Below are 12394 nucleotides of genomic sequence, written 5' to 3' on the forward strand. Positions count from 1 at the left end.
ATCCTCACCCACTTCTGAGGAAGCTTGGGATGTCCTGGTGAACGACCATATTCCGACACTCTGTCACTGGTTCCTGAAGCTGAAACACATATGGGAATTGTATGCATGTGGAATATTTAAGAGTAGCTAGAAATAATTATTTCCCTTTTCAGAATATCGACGAGAACAAAACTTTTTGGTGGGAGATTCTTGTAAAGGTTGGCAGGTAAGACTCAAGGGGAACTTAGGATTCTTTGGTAGTGACCAACGGTCACAATGAAACCACGTGTGGTAATTTTAAGCTGAGATACTTGGGTGTGCTAATTTTAAGCTGAGATACTTGGGTGTGTCAATTTTAAGTTGAGATACTAGTATGTATAACTTGAAGCTCAGAATATTTAAGAATTGCGTGTGCAGAATTTGAAGTAGGAACAAGCACTTCCACATGTGAGTACTGACTTTGTCTCTATCTGACCAGGAGAAAGTGCAAAACAGAAGTGCTTGTGCAAGCTTTCAGTTGACGATCCGTGTGTGAGATAATTAAGTAATCGTGATACCAAAAGTACCGTTATTAATTACATTCGCGTGAAGTAAGTTAGAAATTTTGATACTCTGAGAGAGAAAAAGTTGAGTTAGCCATCTGCCCAGCAACGCAGTGAGGGTTACATTGCAGTGGGAGATGAGCATAAACTCTCCAGAGTATGTGGTAGGTCGTTAGGTTACGTGTGAAATTTAATCCGAAGGTCTGTGGCTTGTTAATCTGGGTTGAAATGTTGTTGTGGGGAAGATTTGATACGTCCTGCCTAAAGTCGGTTGTTCTGTTTTATTTTACATGTTTAATCTGTGTAATTTGAATGTGGCGACTTAGTTACAAGTACCGTATCAAAAAGTAAGAATTTTCTTTGAATAGTCTGACCACTAGTAAATTCTCTAGGTTGTTAATGAATGAGTTGACGATAGTGTGTGTGTGTGAGAGAGAGAGAGAGACAGAGAAGTCGTGGATATCGGTACGAATCCAGAAAGTACACTACAGTGATAAAGAAAAACATTAAGAGACCATCGGATATTGAAATGTGTACGTAATATCATGTCCACTAGGCAGAGAATTCCTTGTTTTCTCTTATGTTTAAATGTATTGAAGGAAATTCTGTGTCATTGCGGTGGTAGAATCTCAGAAAGTAAAAGAGGAGATATCATAAAAATGGTGGTCATGATCATTCATCACACAGTAGCCATTTTGTTCATACATTTTTGGCCATAAGCTCCCTATTACCAGAAGCATACGGGTATGTGTGGACTGTAAACGCAAAATTTACCTTTGAGATGACATTTCTGTTCTCATACAGTCGGATAATCTCTTAACTCATGCAGGTCTACTTCGTTGTGACTGTTCTCGATGGGACATAGCATCTTTTCCCATCGAGAACTACAGATGCGCGATCAGAAAACCTAAGGGTGTGTAGCCATCGAGGTGATACATGGATACAAGGGGATGCGGGGTGGGGGGGGGGGGATGGGAGAGTTGTAATGGGGGTCATGATAAGTTCCCCTCCCCAAAGAACATTTTCCTGTTTAAATTTATCAATTTCCGAATTTGCCAACTGAATTAAGTTAAAATTTTGAGAAAAGTAGTCTAAAGTGGCACGATTTTCTAGAAATTGGCCCCTTGTGTTTGACACTGGACTCTTTTCACTTACTCGCCTGTGGGCTACACGACATCGAAGCACTTGTGGCCTGGCATGCAACAGTAAACATGCCAGTCAGCTAAAGGTGCTTATTCACAAGCTGACGGCAAATGCAGCCAACAGTCCTACACAGTTCGTAAGACCACAGATAGATTCGACAATCTGGCAAGACGAAAAGGGAAAGACATTGAAAAAAAAAAATCTTCCCGAAATGGAATCGGAAACGACTCAAAGAAATGGTACCCCACCCATTTACACACTGACACATCCATAGTTTGCAGACCAGTGTTCAAAATCTTAGTGCTAATATAATACTGATAATTTTGAGTCCCACTTCGATTTGTATCGCGTAAATTAATACCTTCATATGTACGGATCTTCAAATGTTCGAACGTCTGTGAATTCCTAAGGGACCAAACTGCAGAGGTCATTGGTTCCAAACCTAGAAAAGAAAACAGGGAAGTCTGGGTTCAGAGTAATGTGCAGCTTGTAGATAGAGGCGTTCTAGACTAAATGACAGCGTGACTTACACGTAGTCAGCCGTGGTGTTTATCCGTGGTATCGCGTCGGCGGCCACGAAAATTCACATGTCATGCCGGCCCTCTACGGGACTTAGGCACGGTTCTAGAGTTGGTTTCTCGGCGAATTTCAATTTCTTACCTTGTGCTCTCCTTACCGGTTATGACTGTGTCATAGGAATGTGATTGCGTCAGTAAATAAACAAAAAAAGTTTCCAGGAAGTGTTTCATAAGGTGCTGATACGTTCTTTTCCTTTATGTTTCCCACGATTAATGAACTGAAGAGCTACAGAAACTGAGCTGTAACAAGGAAAGAAAGCGATACCGGACCCGCGCCCGTATAACATATTCTCGTTCTTTAGGCGTGAGGCATATTCCGTGAAAGTTTTACCACACTTTTTTGTTACACCCTGTATTATTGGTACGTGAGTAAACGACAGGTATTGTTTGTTGCTAGTGTGGAACCCTGACGTACGTTGTGCTCGAGGCCTACGAGAAAGGCAGGCCGCGGCGAGTACGTCACGGAGGTAGTTCTGCGCTCGCTCGCTCGCTCGCTCAAATCAGCAGACAAACTACGTTTGAACACCTGTTAACTCGTAACTACTCGTGTCCGTACAAACGAAAACTGAATCTTCTACTAGAATATGCTATTATGGAATCTTACTGTTATTAGTCCTATAATGATGCGAAGTCCATGGGCATATTTATAATTTGCTACGGCTGTACTGGGGTACAATAAAATAACGAAAATGATTATCAGTTGCATAAGGTACCCCTTCCACATGTTACGGCTGTACTGGGGTACAATAAAATAACGAAAATGATTATCAGTTGCATAAGGTACCACTTCCAGCATGTAGTGAGTACTGTTAAGCTATAAACTGTTATGCTGTAAACAAGCCATTATACCATTTATATCGAGTATTGATCTAAAATTAAATTTTGGTGTGGTACTGTTAATCAGTAAGACTTCATAATAGCAGATTACACTGTAAGATGCAATTCTCGATAGTACATACACGCCCAGTTGCGAGTTAACAGGTTTAGAAACGCATTTTGTCTGCTGAGCTGAACGAGTGAGCGCGCGGCTTGGCTTTCTCGTGGGCCTCGGTTGTGCTGCAGCTACGCAGAATCCAGTGACGTTACGTTCCCTCGGGCATTAGTGTGTGTCCTTAGGATAATTTAGATTAAGTGACTGATGACCTTCGCAGTTAAGTCCCAATAGATTTCACACACATTTGAACATTTTTTTTTACGTTAAGTAAACAGGCAGTGTTGTTGTTGCTTGCACGCGGCCGGCAGAGCGAGGCGGTGTCGCTGTCGGTGTACTGCGGCGGCTGGGAGTCGGCGAGCCGGCGCGTGCGCGGCGCGCTGCTGTTGGTGATGGGCCGTGCGGCTGCGCCCTGCAGGCTCAGCGCCGCCGGCCTGTGCTCCATCAGCCGCGGCACCTTCCTCTCGGTGAGCGACGCGACACACCGCTCCAAACAGCATCGCTGGTTGAACACTATTGCTTCCTTTCATACGAGACGCAGTTCGGCGTCCCATATTCAGTCATTACTATTTTACACGACATTGGCCTACAGGAGACAAGTTTCATAACTTTTTGAAGGCAGGCAATGGTCGTTGCAACTCTTGCTCACTCTCTCATGCCCGACGACAAGGTTGTGTTGTCATGACGATAAGCAGCGGCAGGAAAATATCTTTTTGTCTTTGCTGTTCTTCTTTGAAACTCTTCCACACTCTGTATTCTGTATCGAAACATGCCCCATTCTAACATAGCACTTTCAGGGTGTTGGAGCTTTCGAGGTCTATCTTAGCTACACTACTGGCCATTAAAATTGCTACATCACGAAGATGACGCGCTACAGACGCGAAATTTAACAGATAGGAAGAAAGTGCTGTGATATGCAAATGATTAGCTTTTCAGAGCATTCACACAAGGTTCGCGTCGGTGGCGACACCTACAACGTGCTGATATGAGGAAAGTTTCCAACCGATTTCTCATACACAAACAGCAGTTGACCGGCGTTGCCTGGTGAAACGTTGTTATGATGCCTCGTGTAAGGAGGAGAAATGTGCACCATCACGTTTCAGACTTTGATGAAGGTCGGATTGTAGCCTATCGCGATTGAGGTAAATCGTATCGTGACATTGCTGCTCGCGTTGGTCGAGATCCAATGACTGTTAGCAGAATATCGAATCGGTGGGTTCAGGAGGGTAATACGGAACCCCGTGCTGGATCCCAACGGCCTCGTATCACTAGCAGTCGAGATGACAGGCATCTTATCCTCATCGCTGTAACGGATCGTGCAGCCACGTCTCCATCCCTGACTCAACAGATGGGGACGTTTGCAAGACAACAACAATCTGCACGAACAGTTTGATGTTTGCAGCAGCATGGAATATCAGCTCGGAGACCATGGCTCCGGTTACCCTTGACGCTGCATCACAGACAGGAGCACCTGCGATTGTGTGCTCAACGACGAACCTGGGTGCACGAATGGCAAAACGTCATTTTTTCGGAAGAAATGTTTACAGCATCATGATGGTCGCATCCGTGTTTCGCGACATCGCGGTGAACGCACATTGGAAGCGTGTATTCGTCATCGCCATATTGGCGCATCACCAGGCGTGATGGTATGGGGTGGCATTGGTTATACGTCTCCGTCACCTCTTGTTCGCATTGACGGCACTTTGAACAGTGGACGTTACATTTCAAATGTGTTACGACCCGTGGCTCTACCCTTCATTCGATCCCTGCGAAACCCTACATTTCAGCAGGATAATGCACGACCGCATGATGCAGGTCCTGTACGGGCTTTTCTGCATACAGAATATGTTCGACTGCTGCCCTGGCCAGCACATTCTCCAGATCTCTCAGAAACTGAAAACGTCTGGTCAATGGTGCCCGAGCAACTGGCTCGTCACAATACTCCAGTCACTACTCTTGATGAACTGTGGTACCGTGTTGAAGCTGCATGGGCAGCTGTACCTGTACACGCCATCGAAGCTCTGTTTGTATCAATGGCCAGGCGTATCAAGGCCGTTATTACGGCCAGGGGTGGTTGTGCTGGGTACTGATTTCTCAGGATCTATGCACCCAAATTGCGTGAAAATGTAATCACTTCTCCCTTCTAGTATAATATATTTGTCTCTTGAATACCCGTTTATCATCTACATTTCTTCTTGGTGTACCAATTTTAATGGCCAGTAGTGTACTATAATCCACGTCCTGGTCTGCTTCTTATTCCAGAGGTGATCAAATATTTGTTTGGATAGTCCATTTTTATCCATTGTGTCCAGCTGTTTATAACGGGTCGATAGAGGAAGCATTGCGGGAAAGGTGGTGAGTACAGATATTCCAAGAATCGAGCTATCGGTGATGAAATCCTCCTGTCAGGTCTCTACCACTAACTGAAATCCGTGGAGAAACGGTGATTAAATATTATAGGTTTAGGCCCCTGTAACTTATTCAAATAACCGCCTCTCATTCTCAGTACAGTTGCACTTAACTGTACAGAACAGCAATCTATTGAGAAACCGCCCTGCTAGGGAAGCTGCGCGGTATGAGGCGCCTTGTAACGGTTCGCGCGCCTCCCTCCGTCGGAGGTTCGAGTCCTCCCTCAGGCATGGGTGTGTGTGTTGTCCTTAGCGTGACTTCAGCAGTTTTGTGCCATAGGAACTTACCACAAATTTCCCATTTTCCCATTGAGAAACCGAGAAAACTGTGCTACTGAGTGTAATCGCTAAACGGGTCTGAGGCTTCCATTCAGCCGCTTTTTGACCACACTGGGGTGGCAGTTGACGATAACAAAACGAAAGCTGAAGTTTTAAATTTCACGTTCAAGAAATCGTTCACACAGGAGAATCCTACAAACATACCATCATTTGACCATCGGACACACTCCTGTGTGGACGACATAATGATAAGCATCCATGGAGTACAGAAGCAACTGAAAGATTAGAAAGCAAATAAATCTCCAGGTCCAGATGGAATCCCCATTTGGTTTTCGAAAGAATATTCTGTGGCATTGGCCCCTTACTTAGCATGAATGTATCGTGAATCACTCGTTCAGTACAGGCATTGGCCCCTTACCTAACTTGAATTTGTCGTGAATCACTCACCCAGCACAGATTCCCAAATGACTGGAAAAAAGTGCTGATGACTTCAGTATATAAGAAGCGTAAAAGAACGGATCCGCAAAATTACAGACCAATACCCGTAACCGGTTTGCTGCTAAATCCTCCAACATATTCTCCGTTCGAATATAATAAGCTTTGTTGAGACTAAGAAGCTTATGTCCACGAATCAGTAGGGTTTTAAAAAGCATTGCTCGTCCAAAAATTTTCTCATATGATATACTGCAATGACAGATTCCATATTTCTATATTTCCTGAAAATAATTGACACGGTGCTCCATTGCAGGCTTTTAACGAAGGTACAAGCATACGGAGTACGTTCACAGATATGTGAGTGCCTCGAAGATTTCTTAAGTAATATAACCCAGTATATTGTCCTCGATGGCGAATGTTCATCAGAGACAATGGCATCGTCAGCAATGCCCCAGTGAAATATGATAGGATCGCTGTTGTTCTCTATATAAATTGTAGGTAAGCTGTTTAGGTAAATCAAATAACATAAGTTGTTTATCAGCACAGTAATTCATTAATTTTTCTATGGGGATGTTTCAAAATAAATGTTTTGGAGGACAGGGTGGGCAGCAAACTGCAGTTGTTGTTTGCTGATGATGCTGTGGTGAACGGTAGGAAGGTACAATTTCTAGTTGGTGAGATGAGTGGCAGCTAGCTCTAAATGTGGAAAAATGTAAATTAATGCGGATGAGCAGGAAGAACAACCTGTAATGTTCCGTTACAGTAATAATAAGATACTGCTTGAAGTAGTCAAGTCGTTTAAATACCTGGGCGTATCGTTGCAAAGCGATGTGAAATGGAACGAGCATGTGAGATCTGTGGTAGGGAAGGCGACTGGTCGATTTCGGTCTATCGGGAGAATTTTAAAATAGAGTGTAAAGGAGACCTTATATAGGACGCTGGTGCGACCTATCTGGAGCACTGCTGTACTGTTTGGGATCCGTATTGGGTTGGATAGAAGGAACACATCGAAGCAATTCAGAGGCGGACTGCTAGATATGTTACCCATAGGTTTGAATAACACCTAAGTGCTCCGGGAACTCAAACGGGAATCCCTGGAGGAAAGCCGACATCCATTTGGAGAAACAGTATTAAGAAAATTTTGAGAACTAAAATTTGAAGCTGACTACTGAACTCTTCTACTGCCGCCAACATACACTGCGTGTAAGGGCCACGAAAATAAGATTCGAGAGATTAGGACTTATGCGGAGGCATAAGATAGTCGATTTTTCTTCGCTCTATTTGCGAGGTGGAACAGGATAGGAAATGACTAGTAGTGAGTGGTACAGGGTACCCTCAGCCACGCACCGTACGGCAGCTTGAAGGCATCTATGTAGATGTAGACGTATTTGACAAGTAGGCTGACTTTGACTAATTATTAAGTTTCAGAATCTTTACGTTACATTGGTGATTCGTGTTATTCGAGTAAACTGCTTAAATTATTACTCCACAAGAATGGTAAAAATCTTTATATTAGATACCCTGTCAGTCACTGTTCTTAAAATCGATTCCACGAACAACCTTCCGCCGTGCTAAATAATGCTGTACGATGTATTACTTTCTTACGAACCATGGACCTTGCCGTTGGTGGGGAGGCTTGCGTGCCTCAGCGATACAGATAGCCGTACCGTAGGTACAACCACAACGGAGGGGTATCTGTTGAGAGGCCAGACAAACGTGTGGTTCCTGAAGAGGGGCAGCAGCCTTTTCAGTAGTTGCAGGGGCAACAGTCTGGATGATTGACTGATATGGCCTTGTAACAATAACCAAAATGGCCTAGCTGTGCTGGTACTGCGAACGGCTGAAAGCATGGGGAAACTACGGCCGTAATTTTTCCCGAGGGCATGCAGCTTTACTGTATGATTAAATGATGATGGCGTCCTCTTGGGTAAAATATTCCGGAGGTAAAATAGTCCCCCATTCGGATCTCCGGGCGGGGACTACTCAAGAGGATGTCGTTATCAGGAGAAAGAAAGCTGGCGTTATACGGATCTGAGCGTGGAATGTCAGATCCCTTAATCGGGCAGGTAGGTTAGAAAACTTAAAAAGTGAAATGGATAGGTGGGAATCAGTGAAGTTCGGTGGCAGGAGGAACAAGAATTTTGGTCAGGCGAGTACAGGGTTATAAATACAAAATCAAATAGGGGTAATGCGGGAGTAGGTTTAATAATGAATAGGAAAATAGGAATGCGGGTAAGCTACTACAAACAGCATAGTGAAAGCATTATTGTGGCCCAGATAGATACGAAGCCCACACCTACTATAGTAGTACAAGTTTATATGCCAACTAGCTCTGCACATGATGAAGAAATTGAAGAAATGTATGATGAAATAAAAGAAATTATTCAGATAGCGAAGGGAGACGAAAATTTAATAGTCATGGGTGACTGGAATTCGAGTGTAGGAAAAGGGAGAGAAGGAAACGTAGTAGGTGAGTATGGAGTGGGGCTAGGAAATCAAAGAGGTAGCCGCCTGGTAGAATTTTGCACAGAGCACAACTTAATCATAGCTAACACTTGGTTTAAGAAATATGAAAGAAGGTTGTATACATGGAAGAATCCTGGAGATACTAAAAGGTATCAGATAGATTATGTAATGGTAAGACAGAGATTTAGGAATCAGGTTTTAAATTGTAAGACATTTCAGGGGCAGATGTGGACTCTGACCACAATTTATTGGTTATGACCTGTAGATTAAAACTGAAGAAACTGCAAAAAGGTGGAAATTTAAGAAGATGGGACCTAGATAAACTGACTAAACCAGAGGTTGTACAGAGTTTCAGGGAGAGCATAAGGGAAAAATTGACAGGAATGGGGGAAAGAAATACAGCAGAAGAAGAATGGGTAACTTTGAGGGATGAAGTAGTGAAGGCAGCACAGGATCAAGTAGGTAAAAAGACGAGGGCGTGTAGAAATCCTTGGCCAACGGAAGAAATATTGAATTTAATTGATGAAAGGAGAAAATATAAAAATGCAGTAAATGAAGCAGGCAAAAAGGAATACAAACGTCTCAAAAATGAGATCGACAGGAAATGCAAAATGGCTAAGCATGGATGGCTAGATTACAAATGTAAGGATGCAGAGGCTTATCTCACTAGGGGTAAGTTAGATACTGCCTACAGGAAAATTAATGAGACCTTTGGAGAAAAGAGAACCACTTGTATGAACATCAAGAGCTCAGATGGAAACCCAGTTCTAAGCAAAGAAGGGAAAGCAGAAAGGTGGAAGGAGTATATAGAGGGTGTATACAAGGGCGATGTACTTGAGGACAATACTATGGAAATGGAAGAGGATGTAGATGAAGATGAAATGGGAGATACGATACTGAATGAAGAATTTGACAGATCACTGAAAGACCTGAGTCGAAACAATGCCCCTGGAGAAGACAACATTCCATTGGAAGTACTGACGGCCTTGGGAGAGCCAGTCCTGACAAAACTTTACCATCTGGTGAGCAAGATGTATGAAACAGGCGAAATACCCTCAGACTTCAAGAAGAATATAATAATTCCAATCCCAAAGAAAGCAGGTGTTGACAGATGTGAAAATTACCGAACAATCAGTTTAATAAACCACAGCTGCAAAATACTGACACGAATTCTTTACAGACGAATGGAAAAACTGGTAGAAGCCGACCTCGGGGAAGGGAAGATTAGTTTGGATTCCGTAGAAATACTGGAACACGCGAGGCAATACTGACCTTACGACTTATCTTAGAAGAAAGATTAAGGAAAGGCAAACCTACGCTTCTAGCATTTGTAGACTTAGAGAAAGCTTTTGACAAGGTTGACTGGAATACTCTCTTTCAAATTCTAAAGGTGGCAGGGGTAAAATACAGGGAGCGAAAGGCTATTTACAATTTGTGCAGAAACCAGATGGCAGTTATAAGAGTTGAGGGGCATAAAAGGGAAGCAGTGGTTGGGAAGGGAGTGAGACAGGGTTGTAGCCTATCCCCGATGTTATTCCATCTGTATATTGAGCAAGCAGTAAAGGAGACAGAAGAAAAATTCGGTGTAGGTATTAAAGTCCATGGAGAAGAAATAAAAACTTTGAGGTTCGCCGATGACATTGTAATTCTGTCAGAGACAGCAAAGGACTTGGAAGAGCAGTTGAATGGAATGGACAGTGTCTTGAAAGGAGGATATAAGATGAACATCAACAAAAGCAAAACGAGGATAATGGAATGTAGTCAAATTAAATCGGGTGATACTGAGGGAATTAGATTAGGAAATGAGACACTTAAAGTGGTAAAGGAGTTTTGCTATTTGGGGAGCACAATAACTGATGATGGTCGAAGTAGAGAGGGTATAAAATGTAGACTGGCAATGGCAAGGAAAGCGTTTCTGAAGAAGAGAAATTTGTTAACATCGAGTATTGATTTAAGTGTGAGGAAGTCATTTCTGAAAGTATTTGTATGGAGTGTAGCCATGTATGGAAGAGAAACATGGATGATAAATAGTTAGGCCGAGAAGAGAATAGAGGCTTTCGAAACGTGGTGCTACAGAAGAATGCTGAAGATCAGATGGGTATATCACATAACTAATGAGGAAGTATTGATTAGGATTGGGGAGAAGGGAAGTTTGTGGGGCAACTTGACCAGAAGAAGGTATCGGTTGGTAGGACATGTTCTTAGGCATCAAGGGATCACAATTTAGTACTGGAGGGCAGCGTGGAGGGTAAAAATCGTGGAGGGAGACCAAGAGATGAATATACTAAACAGATTCAGAAGGATATAGGTTGCAGTAGGTACTGGGAGATGAAGAAGCTTGCACAGGATAGAGTAGCATGGAGAGCTGCATCATACCAGTCTCAGGACTGAAGACCACAACTACAACAACAACAACGATCATATTCTTATCTGTACTGTACAGATAGCCGATTACTTTAATGAAATTGTGTCCAAAGTTTATTTTCTTTCGATAAATTAATGCTATCTGTTCAAATGTACAAATGTAAGGCTGTTAGCTGTGTAAGTTTATGTATCAATAAGCACAATTGACACTTTCGAGAATGCTTACTCTAATACATAATAAGGGAGCTTCGTGTTATTAATTCTCCTATAGGCTTTCATTTTCAAGTGTAGTTACGACTTTATTTTGTAGAAAGTGCGATGTATTTTCGGTTTATAAATAGCGAAGGACTGCACTGCGCTTGTGATACTTTGTCTCTGAATACAATAACTTCCACGAACAACGTATATATAATTCGTTAACATCGATCATTACTTAATGGTCAAACACGAGCTAAATCATGCACATTTACTTACTATTTTGTACTTGTTACTGTGATTAAAAAATGGTTCAAATGGCTCTGAGCACTATGGGACTCAACTGCTGTGGTCATCAGTCCCCTAGAACTTAGAACTATTTAAACTTAACTAACCTAAGGACATCACACACAGCCATGAGCGAGGCAGGATTCGAACCTGCGACCGTAGCAGTCTCACGGTTCCGGACTAACTGCGCGCCTAGAACCGCGAGACCACCACGGCCGGCTTACTGTGATTAGCTCACGGTCTCTATGCCGTCCATTGTCCCGAGAAAATTAAATCTCAGGAACAAAAATCTAACTACATTCAGTCAGTAATGTAGCATTAACTCTTTTGCTAATTATTTGATCGGAATAATATATTACTTTTTTAAAAATATTTTATCAGTGAAATCAAGAAAATATATTTTTTCTCTTTTGTTCATCCTTCTTTTCAAAGTAAGTATTTCCAAATCTATCACTGCTAATCTTGATTTTAATTTTATTTAGTATTATTAGCTCCTAATGCTACTTGTATGTCAGTGTTAAAGAATATCTCTATTATGTTTCATTTCGAAACGTATCCATTTTTAGTGAGTCATCGTACTTTCTTCTTTCCCATTACTTTTCTTAACTGGCCTTTTATTTCCAAATAGATTTGGAGTATGTAATTTTTACCTTTTTTCTTTTAATTTAGATAACTAACGTGGTTTATTTACCACAAACAAATACATACAACACGTCACTACGCATGAGTGCCTGGGTTCCCACAAATACTGGTACTAAACTGGCTTACTGAAGAAAAAGGAGAACC

At 42.3% G+C, this 12394-nt stretch overlaps 1 protein-coding gene across 1 annotated transcript in view; it reads left to right on the forward strand.

Annotated features, from left to right (window-relative positions):
* The window catches only part of LOC126335987 (uncharacterized), a 152736-nt gene that overhangs the window by 46609 nt on the left and 93733 nt on the right, over nt 1-12394 (forward strand). Inside the window, exon 4 of the mRNA XM_049999464.1 lies at nt 3485-3640. Within this exon, the coding sequence (XP_049855421.1) occupies nt 3485-3640 (156 nt within the window). The remainder of the gene's footprint in view (nt 1-3484; nt 3641-12394) is intronic.

This window comes from Schistocerca gregaria, chromosome 2 (genome assembly GCF_023897955.1).
Source record: "Schistocerca gregaria isolate iqSchGreg1 chromosome 2, iqSchGreg1.2, whole genome shotgun sequence".
NCBI lineage: Eukaryota > Metazoa > Arthropoda > Insecta > Orthoptera > Acrididae > Schistocerca > Schistocerca gregaria.